This window comes from Osmia lignaria, chromosome 14 (assembly GCF_051020975.1).
Source record: "Osmia lignaria lignaria isolate PbOS001 chromosome 14, iyOsmLign1, whole genome shotgun sequence".
Taxonomy (NCBI): Eukaryota; Metazoa; Arthropoda; class Insecta; order Hymenoptera; family Megachilidae; genus Osmia; species Osmia lignaria.
In genome coordinates, this window is record NC_135045.1 from 2,969,351 (window position 1) to 2,992,202 (window position 22,852).

The 22,852-nt window shown below is 30.3% G+C and overlaps 3 protein-coding genes across 3 annotated transcripts; 1 reads left to right on the top strand and 2 right to left on the bottom strand.

Annotated features, from left to right (window-relative positions):
* Window positions 1-1,156: 1,156 nt before the first annotated feature.
* Window positions 1,157-9,799, bottom strand: LOC117607504 (glycogen debranching enzyme). Its single transcript, XM_034331268.2, has 25 exons — window positions 9,641-9,799; window positions 8,867-9,117; window positions 7,790-7,913; window positions 7,527-7,716; window positions 7,247-7,454; window positions 7,037-7,174; window positions 6,738-6,956; window positions 6,430-6,665; window positions 6,141-6,353; window positions 5,867-6,061; window positions 5,673-5,802; window positions 5,491-5,614; window positions 5,142-5,407; window positions 4,906-5,064; window positions 4,625-4,833; window positions 4,348-4,551; window positions 4,039-4,271; window positions 3,699-3,966; window positions 3,274-3,630; window positions 3,042-3,189; window positions 2,598-2,961; window positions 2,322-2,530; window positions 2,070-2,255; window positions 1,763-1,999; window positions 1,157-1,688 (listed from the first exon to the last, which is right to left on the bottom strand). Exons 2-25 carry the CDS (start codon window positions 8,987-8,989, stop codon window positions 1,623-1,625), a joined length of 4,806 nt encoding a protein of 1,601 aa, XP_034187159.1. The 5' UTR covers window positions 8,990-9,117; window positions 9,641-9,799; the 3' UTR covers window positions 1,157-1,622.
* Window positions 9,800-9,979: 180 nt separating this feature from the next.
* LOC117607503 (proteasome adapter and scaffold protein ECM29) lies at window positions 9,980-19,480 on the top strand. Its single transcript, XM_034331267.2, has 29 exons — window positions 9,980-10,250; window positions 10,357-10,576; window positions 11,261-11,508; window positions 11,586-11,704; window positions 11,783-11,932; window positions 12,020-12,298; window positions 12,377-12,572; window positions 12,630-12,715; window positions 12,779-12,968; window positions 13,035-13,180; window positions 13,256-13,562; window positions 13,641-13,827; window positions 13,906-14,259; window positions 14,337-14,512; window positions 14,580-14,681; window positions 14,754-14,960; window positions 15,030-15,144; window positions 15,221-15,404; window positions 15,484-15,772; window positions 15,846-16,079; window positions 16,150-16,494; window positions 16,572-16,728; window positions 16,797-16,952; window positions 17,039-17,170; window positions 17,240-17,549; window positions 17,636-17,819; window positions 17,892-18,027; window positions 18,174-18,383; window positions 18,457-19,480. Exons 2-29 carry the CDS (start codon window positions 10,552-10,554, stop codon window positions 18,654-18,656), a joined length of 5,424 nt encoding a protein of 1,807 aa, XP_034187158.2. The 5' UTR covers window positions 9,980-10,250; window positions 10,357-10,551; the 3' UTR covers window positions 18,657-19,480.
* Window positions 19,200-21,408, bottom strand: peng (Pumilio and CPL domain-containing protein penguin). The gene is made up of 2 exons (XM_034331270.2): window positions 21,240-21,408; window positions 19,200-21,093 (listed from the first exon to the last, which is right to left on the bottom strand). The coding sequence occupies exon 2, from the start codon at window positions 21,080-21,082 to the stop codon at window positions 19,217-19,219; it is 1,866 nt and encodes a 621-aa protein (XP_034187161.2). The 5' UTR covers window positions 21,083-21,093; window positions 21,240-21,408; the 3' UTR covers window positions 19,200-19,216.
* Between the last annotated feature and the right edge of the window lie 1,444 nt (window positions 21,409-22,852).

Genomic DNA, 22,852 nt, shown 5'->3' on the forward strand with positions numbered 1-22,852 from the left:
AATAACCTTGTATTATTGTTCAACTGCATTTTTTTATAACTTTAAAATACGTATAGAATGGGTGCTAAGTATTAAAGTCCATATTAAAATTGAAAATAGATATTATCACTTTATGTTACATTTCATTTCATTTCTTTTTGTACAATTTTATTTCATTATATTTTCATTTAAATAACGTAATTTTTATAGCATAATTTGAAATAATAAATTTAGTATTCAAAACTCTTCTGGTTAGTTCTAATAAACATCTTTTACATATACATATATTAAGTGAAATAAACTATATAAAATGTGATTGTGGCTAATATAAAGAAAGAAAGAGTATATGCAATTACTATTTTTACTATTTTCATGTGTTCTGATTGTGAAATGCGATTTTTCTCGTGCCTGTGCCTAGAACTTCCTAATTCTGGCATTAGCAATAATGGTTCTAGTAATAATAAACTGGATCTATTCGCTCTATGATCAGGAACATGGTCTTGCTTAAAACTATGTGAACGAAATATGTCATTACGATAATTCATCCAATTTTGCAAATCAGTATCGTATCCAACATGTTTAATAGAGTTCAGAATATTGTTGTGATTAATATGAAATATCATAGGTGCAATGCCTTGATTTGATATTCTTGTGTAAAAATTACTTGCACAACGGTGATATAGTTCAGTATTTACTACTCCCTTTGTACCACTACTTATGAGAATATTTGGTTTCAGTGCTGTTTTTAAATCAAAAACATCTTGTAGTGGACTGTAAACATAAAATATACTAGATGCATTAGTTTTTAGATAATTATAAACTAACAAGCAATGCTGAACATTATTGTATTGCGAAAATAAAGTACTGTCAAATTTCCCATCTACTGAACAATATGCAAAACATATGATGTCGTTTTGTTGTAACAAACGAACCTCTTTTGCATGTAATGATTTCTTTGCATATATCAAATTATCAGAGTATACTGGACTGTCCTGTAAGCTGGCACATTGCTTACAAATTTTATGACGTGGAAGAAAAAGTGTGTTTATCAAAGTTTTTGCAGTGGTAGGACTATACTTTTCATAATAATCCATAATATCACATTCGAGAGCATTGACTTCTTCATAAATATGATCTAGGTTTGATGAGTATTTTGTAAGTGCACTACTTTCCTCCATGTTCTTTTTGGTAAGCATACTATCTTTGAATTTAACTAAAGGTTTACCTAAATATTTTAACGATTCATTTCTGTATGCAAGTTGTTCCGAGTTTCTAAATTCATTATTTGATATTGATGATAATTCTGTGATGTTTGACGTAGTTTCAATCGTTTTTGAAGTATTAATAACAGGAGATACGTATTCGTGTCTGTTATCTATCTGATTTTCATTTCTTTGAGATTCTTGTATTGGAAAACTGTCGTCACTAGAAATTACATCAACATTGACAAATTTGCACGGTGGTATGCTGGTTTTGTCTACGTGCCAAGTACCAAATGCGTGTGTCTCCGTGCATTGTGTTCCTATAGTTTTATCAAATACCTGCCATTTATTATCGTTATTTTTCGTTCTGATACTACGTTCTTTCTCTAATCGCAAATGTTCTAAGTGTAACTGGCGGTGGTGAACACACGCAAAATTATATCAATTTATTCTTTCAGTTTCCTCGTTTCGCAATTCCCGTTTAATTTTCTGTAAATCGTGAAGAATCTGGAACAAACAAAAAATAAAATAATTTAACAAACCAGAAATCATTTAGTGCAAGTGTTTAATTATACACAAACCTCTAGTATAGAAGAAGCGCTCCAAGCTTGGGTTTTACAACTATCCTTGCAATATTCTCCATCTTTGTTAGTAAGTTCGGGAAGACCTCTCCAATGATTTGTTGACGCCTCTATGAAATGTCGAGAAATAATGTTTTCGGTTGAGTCGATTGTGCGACGTAATTCTTCTTTTCCTCCAACCAATGGAGCAAAATACAAACGAGCTCGAAGGAAGTATCCAATAGGCCAAACCCATTCCTATAAGGTATTGTCAAGTATACGATTTTCATTTTACATCAAGATATTGAGTTTTCAAGAGACTACGTACGGGTCCTTGATGATAATTCCATCCATGAGCCAATTTAGTATCTCCACTGTCATTAGAATTATCATAATACCCATTGTATGCCCAATCAGCAGGATCTAATGTTTTCATTCCAAGTGGGCCCAACAAAATTTCTTCCGCTTTTTTTAATGCTGCCCATGCATGTGCCGGATTAAATAACTCCGGAGCCTTTTGAAATGACAAGATTAAGGCTTGTATTAAACTTGTATTATACTGTAAGAATGAAATACTTACAACCACCATAGCAATCGGGAAATTAGGACGTAACTGATAATCGGCCCATGCCTGTGTAGCTCCATGACTATCTTTGAAAATCCCACGACGATGGATAAGTTCTGGTTTCAATTCTCCTTCTGTCGGTGTTTCATTAATATAGAAATATTTCTCGAAGTTCAATGAAATTTTATCTGCCCATTGTTTATAACTCCACGTTATAACGGATCCTGTAGTAAATATAAATTGTTACAAAAGGATAATAGCAATAAAAATACATAGTGAAATTCATCTTACCATCACGGTTCTTTCTTTGTACACTACCATGAGGAAATAGGTTTTGTTTATACAATTCAGCTAAAAAGCTAAGGATACTCTTGCTTAGCCCTACAATTTCTACAGCCGAACCATCCCTTGGGGTAGCAGGTTTTCCTTTGTTACCAGCTTTTTCAGAAGATCCCATTTTATCCATCCATGTGCCGCAATTTGCATCATTTCCGCCAAATACAAATCCAGTCTCAGGGTGTACCCCAATTTGATTGTTAAAACCACGATCTGTCATATGCTCATCAATTTGCCTTCCAGCATTTCTTTCTCTAAAGCAAAGCCCTTGGAAATGTGCTAAAAGAGCCTCTTGAATTACGTCATGCAGCGGTTGATCCTAAACATTGTTGTGTAAGATACACTACATGTAATGCACTGGTGTTCATCATTTGGTTACAATAAACTATTTGTACATACAACTTGCCCTGCAGGTAAGGCTGGAGAATCATCAGTTGGGAATAGTCTTGAAACTTTGTCTGTTAAAATTTTCAAACCATTTGGCACTTCTTGTATGTAACATTGAATAATATACAACCACCACCACAAAGCATCCCGACAGTTGTATCTAATAAATATAAAGAAAAAGTTTTTGTAAAAATCAATGTTAATTCTAAAAGATATAAAAGGAAATATGTATCTTATTCTTTACCTGGCATTTTTTCCTTTGTCAAGTAGATTAGGTATGAGACCGTGTCGTAAAGTACATCCATAGCTAAGGATAATAAATCTCGCTTCGGTATGTCTGCCTGTTAATATGAATAAGCCTCTTAAAGCAATAAACGTGTCTCTGCCCCAATTTCTCATATAACCTGTTGTGAAGTGCGGTAAACCAGCCGATAATGTTGTGCATATTTGTTCGATTTCTCCATTATATTCTTTAATTTTCGGTTTAGGAGGGTCTAAATTAGGAGACAAGTCTGGCAATGGAGCTGATCTTACTACACCTCCCACTTGTATTGAAACTAACGACAGAATCTTGATGAAAGTGGAACCATCCTTTACAAAACTAATAAATCATAACGAATTAGTATGAATAAATATGCAAAATAGAAGTATGTGAATAATATGACATACCTTGTCATCAGACTATAACATTGCTCAAGAAGAATCATATAAACATTTACAATTACAACATCGAAATAACTAGGCACTAAGTAACGAGGTATTACTTTAAATGGCTCAGTGGCGTCTTCAAGCCACTCGCCAAGAGCTCTTGTTCCATCATCCTCTTTTAGTCGTTGCCAAGTATAATCTATTAACCAATTTCCCTGTCTGAGATTGATACACATTGGGTGACCTAAATCATTATTAGGGCGTATATCCGCTAATAAAGAAATGGTGCCTAAGAAGGAAATATTATTTGATTAAAACATAGTAGATCTATGTGTATGACGTGTTGAATTTATTAATTTACCTTGCAACCCTGCATAAACGAGGGGCCCATAGCCAGGAATATCGTACACACCAAATTTATTTGAAGTTTCATCACGTTCTTCCTGATCACATCTGTACAAAGCTTTGTTCAAATCTACCAAATCCATACGTGAAGCAATGACGCGTAAATCTGAGCTTTTCGGCGATGTAATTATTGAGATGGTATTGTGAAGCTTTGCAAGAGCAGGCTTTATGTTAGCATGAAGAGATACTCTAAAATTAATACATATTAATATTTATACGTGCAATTTGGTAATCAAATTTTACCAGAAATGTACAAAAATATTACCGGATAGCAACAACAGATCCTGGTTGGAAGTTTACAAAATTAAGCTGAGTTATTTTAGGATCCCCTGAATCAACTTTTTCCAAAATTGCCGAGTCACAAATTTGTATATGTTCTTTAAGACTTACAGTATACTCAGAGAGACCATTTATATAATTTTCATTTCGCACATATTTTTCAGGGTAATGGAAAGGTGAAGTACCATTTCTAAAAATTAGATTTTAGTAAAGTATTCACAAAATATGTGCAGAAAAATGTAAAAATATATCTAGTTTCTTACTTTACTCCTATATGAGATAAAGATGCCTCCAAAATAATTTCTTCCATTACACCTTCTACTCGCAATGGTTTCACGTGTCTTCTCAAATCATTAGCATTGGAATCAGGATGCTTGAAAGCTGTAAAAGCAACTAAAATTACACTGTCGTGAGTAGTTGGAGAATGTCTTGTTACAGCTACTATGTCGCTATCCATTTGGTCAACGAAAACCTGTAACCATAACGAATAACGTGTAAGTAATAAGTATCTTTATATAATAAAATATAAATGGTGGTAGTATACTTGAGAAAATTTCTGTTGTCCAAGCAAATAATGTAAATCATTTAATGCTTTTTTTGCTGAAATTATGCCTGACTTAAGTCCCACAAGATTGATACCGTCTACCAAATCTTCGTCATCCGTCCAGGAAGCATATTGTCTTGTTTCATCTACAACGTGTATCTGTAAGAAATAACGAACAAAAATTGATTTAATTTTATAGACACTAATTTTATGATAATATATCCGGTAGAACCTACGTGATGGGGAACTAATTCATCGTATCCACGATTGCTGCCACTAGCACACGCAGCCATTGATACAAGCGCAGCGCTTGGAAGTAAATCAAAGACACTACGCTTTTCCACTGGACTAGGATTATCATGAGTTAAATCTAAAAAGAGTGCATGTGCTATGCTTGGTACCAAAGGCCGTTTACGTGGTTGCAAGAATGCACCGACTGGTTCACCTCCGTAGCGATAGACTAATCGACCTTCTTCGTGACTATCCCACGCAGACATGGCCTCTATATAAAAAATAAGAAATCAAATATTTAATAACAATTTACATTCCTTGTATGATTCTGTAATTAGAACTGTATCTGTATACCTCGAATTAAAGAGGTGATACCGAGTCGATTAACAAATATATTGTCTTTCTGGTCAGAGTTTGTAAATAATTCAGCAACAACGTATAAATTAGGTCGAACTCGACGAGCAGCATCAAGCATGTACTAAAAAATGATATAAAATATTAAAACATGTTTCAGTATATTTAAAACTTAAACATACCTCTGCAACTGGAATAGGTGTTGAATGACAGTTATCCAGACGAACACCATCAAAAATTTTAGCCATTTGCTCGACGTAAGTAGTCATGTGTTTCCATAAGAAAGGACAATCATCTGGTTTATTTCCATATCTATAATAAATATAGTATATTATAATTTGCAGCCAATTTACGATGGTAGAAATAGTTACATTACCTTAACTTTACACTGTCACCCCAGGCAATAAGTTCTCTTCTTATATAGACATTAGAATCAGGATCTGCAAAATTTTTCAAAGGATCGCCATTCATCACCCATCCATTGTGAGCCATCAGATAACATCCTGAATCCGAATACATTGTGGCTTCTCTCTCAGTTAATGTTTGAGGTGTTCCATAATCAGTGAAGTATCTGAATATAATCATAATTATAGTGATAATACTGCTTAGAATATTAAATAAAATGATAAATTTTGGTAAAAATCACATACCTAGGAACAAGTGGATTCCTTTCACTTATTTCTTTGATTTTTGGTCCATCAGGTTGTACTCTAAAATATCTTATACCAGAAATTGTATTTTCAACTGCAGCATTTAAATGATTCTGTACTTCATTGATGATTGTATCGTTAAGTTCTTGTAATTTTTTTCTTAAATCTTCGGCGCATCGTTTTAAACGCGTTTCTTCATCAAAACAATCAGCTCTGTACAAAAATGGTTAAAATTAATATCTTTCTTACATAATATTGAAACCTGACTTATATTTTAATTATAATTTACCTATATATATTATATGTTTGTAAAGCATGTTGCATGTTGATGGTTGCTTTTAATCTTCGGAACTTCGGATCTCTTATGATTTTTATATCCTCTGATATTGGTTCAACATTATCTTGAGGCATTTGATTCCGGGCTGTATTCAAAAACTCAGCAACAGTTTCATTGATATCTAATATATATAGTTCATGAACTTTCACAAGTGGTAGAAAATATGTATGAAGTGCGTGACGAATCGACTAAAAGTAAGAAAGTAATAAGCGTTAAGATATATTTGATCTATTTAATCGGTCTAAAAATAATTGCTGTACATTTAAATGTTCCTCAGTTTCAACTACAGTAGGGATACCCTTAAATTCCCAATCCCCTGCTGCCACTTGTACTGTTAATTCAAATAATGCTGCATCCAAAATATATGCAGGACGCAAATGAGGACTGTTTAGACAGTTATATGTACATTCTGGATGAGATACCAAGAAAGGACTCTCATTTGCTGTGTGATTTAATACAATATCACATACGCTCAATACCTGCAGTACACAACATTTAAAAAGTATTAAGGATTATTGTAGCAATATAAGTTGTAACTATATAAAATTGTACTACTTACATTCCATTCATTACGCATTTTATTCATAAGTCCTTTGATGTCATCAAATGTCACTGGTTTATCATCATCATCATTAAAGGAAGCATTTAATTTCAGTTGATCACTAAGACTATAAGATGATTTAGAATATCCTAATTCCTAAAATTGAGATTACACATGAATTATAATATATATTTTACATATGTATTATATGTAAATTAAATTCATTACCTGTATTGGTGTAAAATGAACCATATTATACCCAGAATTTCTCGCGACTAATAGTTTATCTTCCCAAGTGGAAAATGGTCCTAAACACTTTGCCAAAACAGTTTGGCACTGGATACAATCTAAGGATAGATCTTCTCCATTTTCTCCTACTTTAAGTTCTGGATCCACTAATAGATATCCAGAAGCAACAGGTTTTATACCTCCAGAACTAAAAAATTTAACATGATTGAAATTGTTGATTTACATTTCATTTAGTTAACTTGGTTCATTTAATGCTTACTTAGGATCCACAAGATAATAGTGGAATGAACCAGCTAGTGATAAACATATACTAGTTGTCTCATTTATCCATTCCAATTGATAATATGTATGTCTTTCAAATTTTTGATTTGCTCCTATAGGATGATTTATAAACAGATCAAGTGACTTCCCAAGGAGGGAAGCGCCTAATCGAAATTCTACTTTCCATCCTATCAAAAATCATTTTAACATCAAAATTATATAAGGTCATTCGTATGGTAAATAATAACTGTACTTATATACCTTTCTTTAATCTGTATAATATACCATCAAGATGTTCTCCATTATTTAGAGTTAAGACTCTTACTTGGTCAGAGTCCAGATTTTCAGTTGATGAAATGTGTTCTGACATATTTTCAACCACTGCCTAAAAACACAAATAATTATTATATTATACATTGAAATGTCATGGTGTTTTATAATTATCTGTAACATTCACAACTACTTAAATATATCCACACTGTTTTGAAATTATTGTAACCACTTATGTTGATTTTTAATGTAACGTATCACAATATATTAAATAGTAGAGAACTTTATCTATGATAAAAAAATAATAAATATACTGAAACAAGAAAATTGATAAGAAAAGGAAGCACTATGTGTCATTAGATTAATAGAAAATGTACAAACTGCATGTGTCTATAATACTTTTAGAGGTAAATTCTCTCTCTGGAGAATTAGTACTTACACGCGAAACGTGGTAAATGGATAAATACTTAGCCCACCAGTCCCTTAATATAAGTTATCAGCACAAAGCAGCTACCAAGCATACAAGAAGCATGGTATAATATTACAAAGTTATGCTTCATGAACATACATAAAACCTAGAGATATTCTCATTCTACATGCTTGGATTACCTCTTTGTAATAATATAGACATAGGACAGACTTTGTACCATATGACATCAATGTATATTTATGCTATTATTTTTCTATCTATCTACTGGTAACAATAAGATTAATTCTAACAAAAATGACAGAAAATATATTATTTTTAATGATTTAACAATGTTAACATTGAAATATTATTCTGAAATATAAAGGGACTGAGTCTTTTATATTTAGAATCTTATTTCATAAGATCTTTGATATATATAGTATTATGATTTACACATATTGATATATGATATTTTTTAAATTAAAATTCTTTCTTCAATTGAATTGTTATAATTGTACTAACTAAATGTTACAAAGACATTACAAAACTTGTATTATCTATAGTAATTAAGTAAATATTATGATAATCTTATCACTTATAGCTAAAGATATAAATGTAACGGATTACTGACATATATCATTGTACCTATTGAAACTTACATAATAACAAAGATATTTTATATAGCAGCATTTACAAAGATATTGAAGAATGTTCCCAAATTTCCTTATTAAAGTCCTTGTTGTATTACAAAAAAAGTTACATATTTTGAGCATAGAACCCATTCTTAAATTAAAGCATATAACTGAAATGATTTGTTACTAAAGGTAATAAATTTTTCAGTCTTATGTTATCATATGAGATATGATTTGTATATAATTTCTAGTTAAATAAAGGCCATTTTGTGCATTGCCTACAACAAATATAAAAAAGCTGTTTAAATATAAAACATTCCTATTAATTATTTTAGCGCATAACAAAAATTGTAATCAAAATAATTAATTTTTTTATATTAAAAACAAGATGATGTATATATTAGAATACTGTTTTATTTAATTTTCTAAAATATATAATATACATTAAGGATACAAGGTATTTATGTTTAAGAGTTATAGCACTTGTTGATGTTAATTACATTTTTGACAGTTCCATAGTAGGTATTAAACCAGTATTCAATACAATTATATGAATATAAATAATATACAATAATCAAATTATAAACATTATAAACAAGTACATCAAAAGCTGTTATTAAAAATTCAAATATGTATCAATATAAAATTGTCCTATAACGATATATTGTGTATGTTTACAATAGGTTAATAGAGGCAAATAAAATCACAATTAATGTTTAATTTTATATAATTGACACATGCAATATAAAAACGCATGTTATAATGTTCTTCTGAAAATATTATGTCATATTCATTTCATACCTGACAATTCTGCATATTTTTCAATTAAAATCTTACACCCTCATTTAAAAAAAGTAACAATAAAAACAGCATTACTCAGTTGACATAATATTAAAAAAACTGAAAGAATACAAAACGGTATCTAATGTATGTATATCGTTACAAAAGATAGTTTAACGTAATTCACTATAAAATATAATTACAATAGAATAAGAACAACACATTTGGTTTGAATTTGACCTCTATTATAACAAAGACAAACTTTGAAGGTCATGAAACGAGAACATACTTCAAGCAATGACTACAGATTTGTATTTGTAGTCAATGCTTCGAGTTAAAGGGGCGAAGAAGCAGACGACACATTGCAATTGATGACAAGTTCGTATTTCGTATTCGTTGATTGGGTGATCATAGCCGGCAACTTCGCGTTCATTCTTCAAATATTTTTATAGCTCAAAGTTAATTCTTAAATTCGATTTATAATTTGTCACATTTTTCTTGCAATTGCAAATGTAATGTAATTGTAATTGACTGGCATTTAATAAATATTTATCAGATAGTGTATAGAAATTTAATAGAAATTAAAAAGAAAAAATAAGAAACTTATGATTGTGTATGATACATCATTACGGTAATATATCAATGATATTAAATAACTATAAAGTATTAAACAATATAATAGTATATATGTCTATTAGAAATTTATGAAACATTAAACGAAATTACATTTTTTTTAGGATTACCTTGAATTAGAATGTCATGTAGATGATTATTGATATAGAAAACTGCTATTATAAATATATAAGATTGCAAAATATGTATCGATAAGTTTTCAAATTAAATGACATAGTGCAAAAACATTTAACCAAAAATCAGTGGTTATTTCTTATCACTCGCTGTCATTCGCTTTCTCTTTCGCACATTATTTCAAAATGGCAGCCGCTACGGACGAACTGAGTAAGTGATCCCGAAAGAAATCATTTCAATTTGTTAAAAAACAAGTATTTTTAACAATGACATTAACAGTACTATTAAATACACTTTCGATCATACAACAAAAACGTTATTACTAATGGTAACAGTATTTTTACGGTCCGTGGCTTGCATAAGAAACTCAATTGTCATGCCGTGTTGTAAAAGGCAACTTCAAATATATGATCGCTTTTTTTAATTCACATTCAAATCTACATTTTATAATTTGTCTCTTATACCCTTATATGTCTGTATTTAATTTTCAGCTTGTGTTCAATTGTCAAATAAATCCAACAAACTATTACCCATATATTTATTATTTAAACCTTTATAATATCTCAACATGTATTATTTAATGATTTTCTCTGTTTTCAAAGATTCACGATTAGTGTATCATATAATATCTTTTTATAATACAAGATTTATAATATAATTGATAAAATATGCTTTGTAATATTCTATTGAATAAATGGTTATATTATTTTTGAATATAATTTTTAGTAGTAAATAATTGTTATTCACATATTTTTTTCTTTGCAGAAATTAGGTAGTCTTTTCTAACATTAACAAAAAAAATATCTTTATAATATTGTCTAATATTTCATAATTTCATGTATAATTTTTATATACGAATAACATATATATATATAACTTGTTGTTTCATGGAAGTCTTGCTTGAACGAGTATTCCTTCGCTTGGGTTCTGCAGAGACTGATGAACAGTTACAAGCATCAGTATGTAAATTTCTGCCACCAGTTCTACTTAAGCTGTCTAGTGCCCAGGAAGGTGTTAGAAAAAAAGTAATGGAGTTATTAATTCATATAAATAAAAGAGTAAAAAGTAGACCACAAGTTCAACTGCCAGTTGAAGCACTTTTGTTACAGTATCAAGATCCTGCTGCCAGTTCATTTGTGATTGTATGTTATCATTGTAAAGTATTGGTATAAAATATTTTTGATGCAATGAAAATTCATTTGTATATTATATGTTACAGAATTTTACAATTATATATATAAAACTAGGATATCCCAGAATGGAAATACAAAAGCAAGCTGAACTAATTCCAAGTGTGTTAAATGCTATAGAAGGAAAACCATTGTCTCATCAAGATAGGTTTGTTAATAACACGTAATTTGAATATCAAAAAATCAATGTAAATTTACTGTAAATATATTTATGAATTTCTTTCAGTTTAATGCTTATAATCATGCCTGCATTGGGTCATATTAATGTTCCTATGGATCCCGATAAACGAGCATCTCTGCTTGGTCTGCAAGATAAACCTTATGTATCAAAACAATTAATCAATTTTATGCTTGATGTTCTGTTGTTGCCATATGGGTAAGACCATGTAATTTCTACTTTGCTACATTTAAAATTAATCAAGTATGATACAAAAAGGATGATTACTATACATATTTATTTTAGATCTGTAGGACAAACAGAAAATCAGCAACCAGGTCAAGCTATTGACTGGTCACAGTTTCCTGTACCACCTGGATTAAGTGAATATGCATTTAAAAGAGTAATAGGTGAAAATCCACCAACAGCTGAACAGCTAGAACAAACGAAATTGGGAATCGTTAAATTTCTTAGTAGCGGATTCTTTTCTGATTCTGATATTCTCATACACTTTATAGTAGCAGCTGCTGATACCAGATTCAGTGTTGCTAATATGGCAGATTTAGAGTTGAAAAAGATTGTTAAGTACGTTTAAAAATGCTATTGTTTTTTACAGTAAATTTTTTACAAAAATACAATCAAATACTGAACATTTTTTTTCAGTACATTAGATTGGTCTTCAATGCAGTTAGCTGCTCCGCTTTATACATTATTTCTGGGTACTAATGCCTTAGCTGCCCAAAAAGAAGTTAAACCGGAAATGAAACGATCACCTGCGAGTACGCGAATTCGTCTTAAATTGTTGCATTATCTTTGTCGTGTAACTAAAACTGGTTTTATTATACCACCTTGTATTCAGGTACGTTTTATGATTATAGATTATATTATTTGAGATATAATTTTGATTAACTCGCAGGTAGTCTTTGATTCACTTTATGGAAAAAATACAAATACAAAGTTAAAATCAATGGCATTGCAATTTACATCAAATATTGTGCAACAGTGAGTATTATATGTTAATACCATTGAATGATAAGTTTAATAATATATTTAATGTTTTCTAAGATGTAGCCTAGCGCCATTATCCCGTGTAGCTGGAGTTATTTTAAATGGCATGATAAAATTAATTTCTGAAGGTGAAGATACTCATAAAGTAATGGCATATAATGTTATTGGACAATTGGGACACAGAATACCATCGCTGATTAATAAAGATTCAAGTTTGTTACGTAACTTATTTGATACACTCGTATCGGTAAGTAATTATAAATTATGTTATTAGAACTTTTTATTTTAAACTAAATTTTGTATGATGTTTAAGACTGAAGGTGATTTACGAAGAGCAGTGCGAGATGCATTGATTGCGGTAACGTCTGCATTTGTACTGAATAAAGAGGACGAAACTAATATAAATTTAATGAACGAATTGTTATCCGCTTACATCGAATCACCGGAATCTAACGTCAGGCATGTATAATTAGTGGAATAATTATTTATATAAGTGCTTCATTACTTATACAAGTCATATTCTTTTAAAAACAGATTTGTGGCTATGCATTATGCTGCTAATGTATTTCCCTCTGATGATGCGCCTTCTCGTTATCTTCTGTTGCTAGCATGTGGTGATAATAAACATGAAATAAGTACAGAAGCTAGAAAGGTTCTGTACATTGATATGAATAAAAATGAGAATGATAAGCAAGATAATAATCAAACTTTATTACCAGATTTCCAAAAACTTGTTATTTATATTTATTCAAAGATGCAAACAAGAATGCCGACTTCAAGTAATGGGAAAGTGAATGTTGAAAGCAAAGTACTTCCTTATAGCATTACTGTATTTACAGAGGTAATCAATTTAGTACAGTAACAAACTTTATTTTTTTTTTTTAAAAAGGTAAAAATGGTAATAACTTTTTTATTACAGATAATTACTTATCTTCGTATTTGTTTAGCGAACAGTGCGAATGTTACTGTATCCAATGAACCATTACAACATCCGTGTGAAAGTACACCTTTAATTGCACGTTATTTAGAAAATCTTTATAAAGAACAACCGGATACAGTAAACAAATATTATGACATGATTTTAATCTTTAGTAATGCTTCTGCAGGTAGGATTGAATTTAATGTTTTTAATAAATGTAAATACTACACCGATACCATAATGCAATAATTATTATGTAAAACAGATCAGGTTTCTCTGCAAGCTTTGTTAGAAGTAGTCAGTTTTGTTCCACAATATATAACAAGAATTTATGAAAAACAATCGTCATGGCTTCGTAATCTACTTACATCTACAAAGCCGGAAGTGAGACAATTAGCCGCTAAAGTTTATGGTGTGGTAACTGCTACACTTCCTATAAATGAGTTTGGGACTCAAATTTCTGAGATTATGGCTATTACGAATAAAAAGAACTTAGAACCTCAGCATGGAGGATTATTAGCTTTGACATATATGATGGAAAGACGATTATTAATTCTTAGAAAGAATACAAATGAGTCGTTTAATTGGGATCTTTATGTCAATGTTGTAAAAATGATATGTATGTACTTTATGTACATGTTTTGACGATATGTTCACATTTTTTTTTCTTAACACTGTTTAAAAAATACTTTTCAGGTAATTTTCTTCATAATAGTACAATTCCATTAATGGATGCTGCAATTCAAAGTATCGGTATTTTGGGAAAAACTCATGGGTTACCATTACCTGATGATGGTGAAGAAGAACCAAATAAAAAAGCAATTGTAGAAACATTATTTTCGACGGTGACTAACGCGAAATTAAATACTAAGGTTTGTTTCGTAATAATCGTTGAATGCGTAGAGTGAAAATTTAAAATTGTAATTTCAATATTTGCAGATTAAAGAAAAGGCTGCACTTTCATTAGGATATTTGTGTGTAGGAGAAAATTTCCCACACACTTCACAAATAATCGACAAAATAATTGGAATTGTTAAAGAAGTAATTAGTATTCTTTTTTATTTCTTAATTATATAACAAAATTTTTAATTATATTATAATCAAATTTTATAGACGAAAGATATTGAAATCCATTTAATTTTGGGAGAAGCATTAGTCTGCTGTGTTCAAGGTGAAGCATCTCCAGAGAAAAGGGATGCTTGGACAACTTTACCAATTGAACATGATGTACCTTGTAGTAACACCAGTACTGAATTATTAATAAAAACATTAGATAGATTGCTTGGAATGTACAAAGAACCACATCCTAATTTAAGACAGGTATTTATTTAGTAATATGTTCGAAGTTTCAATTTTTTTCATTTTTTTACTATAAATGTTTGTTATAAGGCGGTCTGTGTGTGGTTGTTAGCACTTTTAAAATATAATATCCAAAGGGAATGCGTTAAACAAAGATTTCCATCGTTGCATCGTGCATTCATGGATTTCCTTTCAGATGAGAGCGGTAAGTTATATATTTTGTTATCAAACAATAACTGAATTGAATTATTTATAATCAAAAAATGGTATTTTAATTGCAGATATAGTACAGGACATAGCAGCAAAAGGACTTAGTTTGATACATGTTAACAGTAATAAAGAAGAAAGAGAATCTTTAGTTTCTAGTATATTAGCTCAATTTACACAAGGACGTAGGAGCGTACAAGAAGTAACACCTGACACAAAATTGTTTGAAGAAGGTCAATTGGGAAAATCACCAACAAGGTAAGATAAGCTCATAATTACATATTATTTATCAATCTAATAATTGAATCCAATTTTAAATATAATATTTTCCTTATAGCGGCAACTTATCTACGTACAGAGAAATTTGTTCTTTGGCTACAGAATTACAAAAACCAGATCTGATTTATTACTTTATGCATTTAGCGAATCACAATGCAGTATGGACCTCTAAAAAAGGTGCTGCATTTGGATTTGCAGCAATTGCGAAAATCGCAAGTGAAGAATTAAATAAATACTTGCCCAGTATAGTTCCACGCTTGTATAGATATCAATTTGATCCAACTCCTAAAATTCAACAAAGTATGTCTAGTATTTGGCGTGCAATCATTCCATCAACAAACAAAGCAGTGAGTAGTATTGCAAAATGCATTCAGTCATTTATTCAATGACTATTTATAATTATACCTCGCGTCTTAATAGATTGAACAGTATCATCAAGAAATCTTAGATGATATAATTGATAATTTAACAAATTACGAATGGCGAGTGCGAATCAGTTGTTGCAATGCACTTGCAGATCTATTAAGAGCAAATGTTCGTTTAAATCTTGCAAAATATGCTCCAGAATTATGGAAAAAATTGTTTCGAGTAATGGATGATATTCACGAGGGCACACGAGTAGCTGCTACAAATACATCTAAAATACTTAGTAAAGTAAGTTTTTTATTTAAACTATTTATTTATTGTATTTTGTTTTGTTGTATTGCTGACATTTTTTATTCAGGTTTGCATTCGATACTGTGATTCTTCCTATGGCAAAGAAGGAGAGGAAGTGTTACAAGCAATATTGCCTATACTATTGGATGTCGGAGTTATTCATGTTTTGAACTCTGTAAGATCAGTATCTCTGCAAACAGTGTCCCAATTAATTCCAAAGGCTGGTAATTTACTTAAGCCATCGTTAATCACTTTAATACCTGCACTGTTGAATGCAATTGGCGAATCAGAAAATCCTAATTTATCGTATTTGAGTAATGTATGCGGAGGTACAGCCGAGGCACGAGACGTTATTGATAATATTAGAGCTAGTGCTGCTAAAGGGCATTATGCTACTGACACAATAACGAAAGTAAGTTATTTGATGCAGAAACATACAATCACACAGGAATTGTATCTTATTAATAATTCATGTTTATTTCTATATAGTGCATACAGTACATTGATGCAGATATTTTAAAAGAATTAATGCCAAAGGTGATAGAATTAATTAAATCCAGCGTGGGTTTCGGAACAAAAATTACTTGTTTGCATTTTATCATTCTTTTAAGTACTCATTTTAAACAAGAAATGCAACCTTATACTGGTTAGTGAAAGATTAAGATGTTAATTTAAAAATTAAATATGAGTTATTACAATTTAATATTTGTATAGGTAAAGTTTTATCGACTTTAATGAATGGATTATTGGATCGTAATTCTGTCGTTAGAAAAAACAATGCAACTGCTATTGGACACATAGTTGGATCAGCTAAAGAATCGAGTCTTGACAAATTATTTAAAACACTTAACACATGGTACATAGAACGAGGTCTGTATGAAAGAATTACACACATATTACGCTTACATATAACTGAGAAGAGTAAAAAGTATATTGTCTTTGACTTCAAATTTCAGACGATTCAGTCAAGTTAGGTATTGGACAAACCTTACAAGCTATAAATAATTATAATCAAGAGACACTAAGAAATTATTCAAATATTGTTATACCTCTCACCTTTTTCGCAATGCATGGACAAAAAACACAAGGTTTGTATTCAATTTTACAACATAATTAACGTAATCAAGATCAAATATTTATGAATAATATTTTAACAGAAAACGAAAACTTAATTGACTTATGGACTGATGTATGGAACGAAATAACTCCAGGAACAGAAGCAGGAATCAGGCAAAATGTGGAATCAATAACAAACATTTTACGTAGTTCTTTAGAATCAGCTTCTTGGCACACAAAAGCACAAGCAGCTAACGCAGTTAATACGTTAGCTCAAAAATTAGGTAACGATATCGATGCAAGCGTGAGAGATATTTTGTTGAAAGTGTTAATCGATGGTTTACGAGGAAGAACGTGGGACGGGAAGGAACGATTGTTAAGTGCTCTCGCCACCCTGACGTGTAATAGCAAGTATGCATTTTAATATTCTCGTTTAGTGGGATAATGTTACGACAAATTTTTCTTGTTTTGATTTAAAATCAATACTTTGATTGCAGGCAAGGTCTTAAAGAGAATACCGAGATAACTGCAGATATAGTACAAGCGTTATACAGAGAAAGTAAAAAGGAGGCTTTAGAATATCGTCGTCATGCTCTAAAAGCATTTGGTATGGTCTTGCACGAATTAAACGTCGATAAATTTAAGGAAGTATACGATATCGCTCAAGAAATTTGGACAACGGTATGTACTCTACAAATAAAAGTAATATGATGATTTTCTCAACACTTTTACAATAAGCATTATATGGCGTAGTTGCCAAAGAAAGATGAATCCGAATCTCTAATTTCTGATGAGAGAATAAAAAGGAACGATGACACAGTGAAATTATACGAGACCATTTTTGAAACACTTGGAAAAGCATGGCCATCTTCTTGTAAAGAAACTCAAGGTAATTACATCACATTTGATATAAAAATTATATGTATGTACAGTACCGAGCATGGTAGATTTCCGCAGGGAAAAAGGCAATATTTCCCCTTCCCCTAATTATAATATTAACATTGTCAAAAATGCTACTCTATTTCTTTTTTCTAGATAAATATTGTATAGAACTTATAACATGTTGTGATAAAATGTTTCCTCTTCAATCTACAACTATACAAATATCAATATTAGTAATGCTTAATTTATTTGTGGATAAACTTGCTTTGCTCAAAACAAGTAATTCAGAATTATCAATCAAAGATAAAGAAATGTTGGATTCAATTTGTAATACGCTTAATAAAATATTAAGTCGTAGTATAGGTAAGTGTAACGAATGTTTAAATATAATTATATTATTCTGTAGAAATTAATATGAATTTATTTTTTGTGATAGATATTTCGTATACCAGGATAAGAAAAGAAGCCTTGAATATGGTTCTGTCTCTTGGTAAAAAGTTACGCGATACTAAAAATACTGAACAATTTGATAAAATGACCTTAGTAATTCAGAAAGTTTTATCGGAATTAACAAAGGATAATGAACCAGAAATTCGAACAAGACTTATTGATATCAAAGAAATGTTTAAAATATGAAATCAGTGCTTAATTTTAGTATTATCTAATCGATGTTCTGTATCTCCAAAGTTAATAACTTTATTTTCAGTCACTTTAAGGTAGAGATGATGATACAGAAGTATGGTATCTATTAATATGTTTATTTAAAGACACTTTATTATAAATGTTTCTAGCATGAACAATTATTTAATAATATATAATTTAAGTATAAACCAACTGATACTTGTTATAGTTTTCTATTTTTTCTTTTATATCTGGCTTGTAAAAAGATAGAAAATGTTTTCACATATTACACAAATTCAACCATTTTGATTTTTAACAAATAAATAATTCAATTTATTTTATGATCTTTTTAAATCAACGAGATTTATGTTTAAAATCGCGTTTTAATGGGGTAAGTATATTATAATAGGCAATAATAACTATGATTATACATGATGTATCATTTTTATATAAGTAGATACTTATATAAATTAACAAATTACAAAAAATAGGATTTGAAATTTGACTGAATAAATTGTAAGTATTTGTGTTACAAATAAAAAACAGTCTGAAAGTTACGATCGTTTGAGACACATTTATTGTATTTTTTCTACTAAAATTTTAGCACCTGGATTCGACTTCGATTCTAGAACATCCATCACTGGTTTCAATTTGGTGAGTAAAGTATCTACAGTAGATGTTGTTTCATTTTCTAATAATAATACTAATAAAAAGCATCCTCTATTACATTCTATCCATCTCTCTATTGTTTTTCCTTTCAAATGAGGAAGTAATACTTCGCCAAATGTAGTTTCTTCTTTATTTTGTAATTCTTTGTCATATTGTATAAGTTTTTTTAACATCATGTGTAGACCTGGATGTTCAATTGGTTTATATTCGTTATTTCCATCTTTGATTATTGATTTTTTAACAGTAATAAACGTAGCAATTGAATCAAGAGCTTGTTTCAGTTTTTCTCCAGTACCTACTTTTAATATTGCTAAAGTTACCATTGCAATACAACTGGTGGACATCCAAGTTGCTGTATTCGTGGTTACAGCCTTAAGAAGTGGATCAGAAATAATATCACGAAGTTCTTTTTCTCTAATGTCGGCAGGTTTCTTGCTTGTTGCGTTATTATCTCCTTGTTCCAAGTATGATACTATACTAGGAGGAAAATAATGAGAGTTTCTTCTAGATATTAAATACAAAATTATATGTTTTCCATGATCATTTAAAGCTATATCTGTTAAATCTTTTTGTATTTCTGAGAGTATAAGTTTGTTCATCAGAACAGTGTCATCTACCGAATCAAATAATGCTAATAATATTAAATACCCATGTTCAGACATTGCAATACTTTTCACATGTTCTTTAAGAACCTTCATCATGATTTTTCTATCTTTGTTTGTGCCATGCCATATGCATATTACAGCTATTTTCGAGCCAATTTTTGTTTGAGACAATTCTACTATTGAACTTCGTAACATAACTATCATTTCTGTTCTATCTTCATTTGTACAATTATTTAAAAATTCTAAAAGAACACACTGTACAAGTGTATGATTTAAAAGTTTCTTGTTCAATATCCTCATCAGATTTCCTTTTACAGCAGACAATGTTGCTGATTTCATATCTTGTGCAGTCTCAAATACATCAGACAATGTCTTGACATCTTTGTCCTTAGCTTGTTTGTACATGTCACCATAAAATTCTTGTTTTAGATACATTTTCTCTAAATCTGTTGCCCGTGTTGAATATATATCTTCCATTAATGGTGCAGAAACAGAATGACTCACAAGTCTTACTACATTACCATAACAAGCAGAAATAATTTCATTCCTAATTTCTGGAGAACCATATTTCAACATAATTTTAATACAATTTTTTGCATACTTTGATTCAATCATAGATAATAGTAAAGGTTGTAGTTCCTTAAAAATATTCTGACGAATCTTTGAGTCAGAATATTTGTACATCCACTGTACAATACGAGACATATCATGTGTAAGCACTACTTTATTATAATTGCCTTTTAATAAATCATGTGCCTTTGCAATTAATTTTTTACGTTCTAATGTTGAGCAATCAGATCTACGTAATTTTTCACCAATTCGTTTTGCTTCAATTGATAATTCATAAATGTCACTGAACCTTTTAATTTTATATTTTTCTTTAAGCTCCTTCTTCTGCTTTTTAAATTCTACCCAATTTGGTTTTTCTGCAGAGTTCTGATCTGATGTTTTATGCTTTTCCATTTCATTCTTATTCTTGTGTTTAATGTTCTCTTTACCATTTGATGAAAGTTTTTCATATTTTCCTTTCTTCCCTTCTTTAATTTTGAGTTTATTACTTTCAGTTTCTTTAATAACATCATTCTTATTACTGATACTGTTACTTATTGCTACACTTTTCTTCTTTGGATTTGATTCATTATCCAGTTTTACTTTTCGTTTCCCCATTTTATAAAGTTCTACGACACACAAAATCAATATAAAAAGAAATTAGATTCTTATTAATACACACATTTATATATATAGTTTTTTAATTTCATTTATCTGATCCATATAACCTATAAATGGTTAGAATAAACATATTAATTACTTTAAATTTACTTACTGTTTTAAATTTGTTTTAATTTATATAAGTATATCGCATTGAATCAAAGAATAAATGGACCTATAAATATACAATAAAATATACTTATTTAAATTTTAATGAACATATCAGGTGCAACCATAGACATGTTTATGGGTGCAACACGTGCTATGTTCCACACATTCGTAACATGTTTATATAGATTATATTTAAATACAGTGACTAAAACCCTTTATTTGCATGTGTAAGGTAAGAACTGTCAAATTAGGTAAGTCAGTCAAAACCAGTATAAGACCAAAAAATTAATAAATTAATTGTTTAACAAACTTGCAGTTTAAAAAGACCGCCAAAAATTAAAGTTTTTAAAATTCGATCTTAGCGCCATCTATTCGTAAACGGCTGAAACTACTCAACAACTTACCGATCGATTTTACAAAACAAGGGAACACTAGCGCCCTCTATTGGAGAATCGCGGAAACTAGTCGACAAGTAGTTTCCGCGATTCCACAATAGAGGGCGCTAGTGTTCCCTTGTTTTGTAAAATCGATCGGTAAGTTGTTGAGTAGTTTCAGCCGTTTACGAATAGATGGCGCTAAGATCGAATTTTAAAAACTTTAATTTTTGGCGGTCTTTTTAAAATGCAAGTTTGTTAAACAATTAATTTATTAATTTTTCGGTCTTATGCTGGTTTTGACTGACTCAAATTTATATAAGTATATATATTCAATCTTTGATTGGTAATAAATACATACACATACCTACTCCATAAGGGATACTTATGATATCATTAAATAGAATGAAAGAAATAATGTTGATGTTATTTAATATAAATAAAACTCATAAAAAAACATCACTGTAACATCAAAATTCAAATCACTACGACTGAAATGAGTTGAATCCCTTTATTAAATCCTCGTTAATCAATCGTTCCAAAGGGCACGTTAAAAGATCCGTATTGCAATGGTTCATTGTTTTTTAATGTAATTCATAGTAGTACAGTATAATATTAATTAAATCGATTATATTAAATATTGTTTCCTTGTATGCATTGTGTAACCGAATAACGATACAGACGAGACTAGCAGAATGGTGAACCTTCATTAGCGCTACCATTCTTTCTTTTTTTCTTCTTTTTATATCTCTAATTACGTTCGATTAAATTATCCCAGTGTTTTCTTCATGCAACGTTTTCTTACCAGTGTCTTTCTTGGCAGCGTTTCAGACGATGAAAATGAACATTCGAGGGAAGCCCGTTTCCAACTGAATAAGACGATAATTCAAGGATCGTGAGATACTGCGCTCTTCGTGGTTGATTCATAGTCAAGGTCACGGTTTTGAATCATCTTAAAGGCACAGGCAACGGATGTGACATTAATCAAACTTACGTGATTCATGCAAATTATGGCTTCAAAGCAAAGGGTTTTTTCTATTACTGTTTAACCTAACCCCTTCATTGATTATTCCTTGTCGAGCATCGTGAAAGGCATTCTTTATAGAAGTTCCAAGTGTCCCAATTATGGTCCGCAGTGTATATACTATTAAAGTACCATAATAGGGCACTAATTAACAAGACCTTTCACGGTACTCGACGCGAATAATCGCGAACAAAGTTTACTCGATTATATAGATATTTA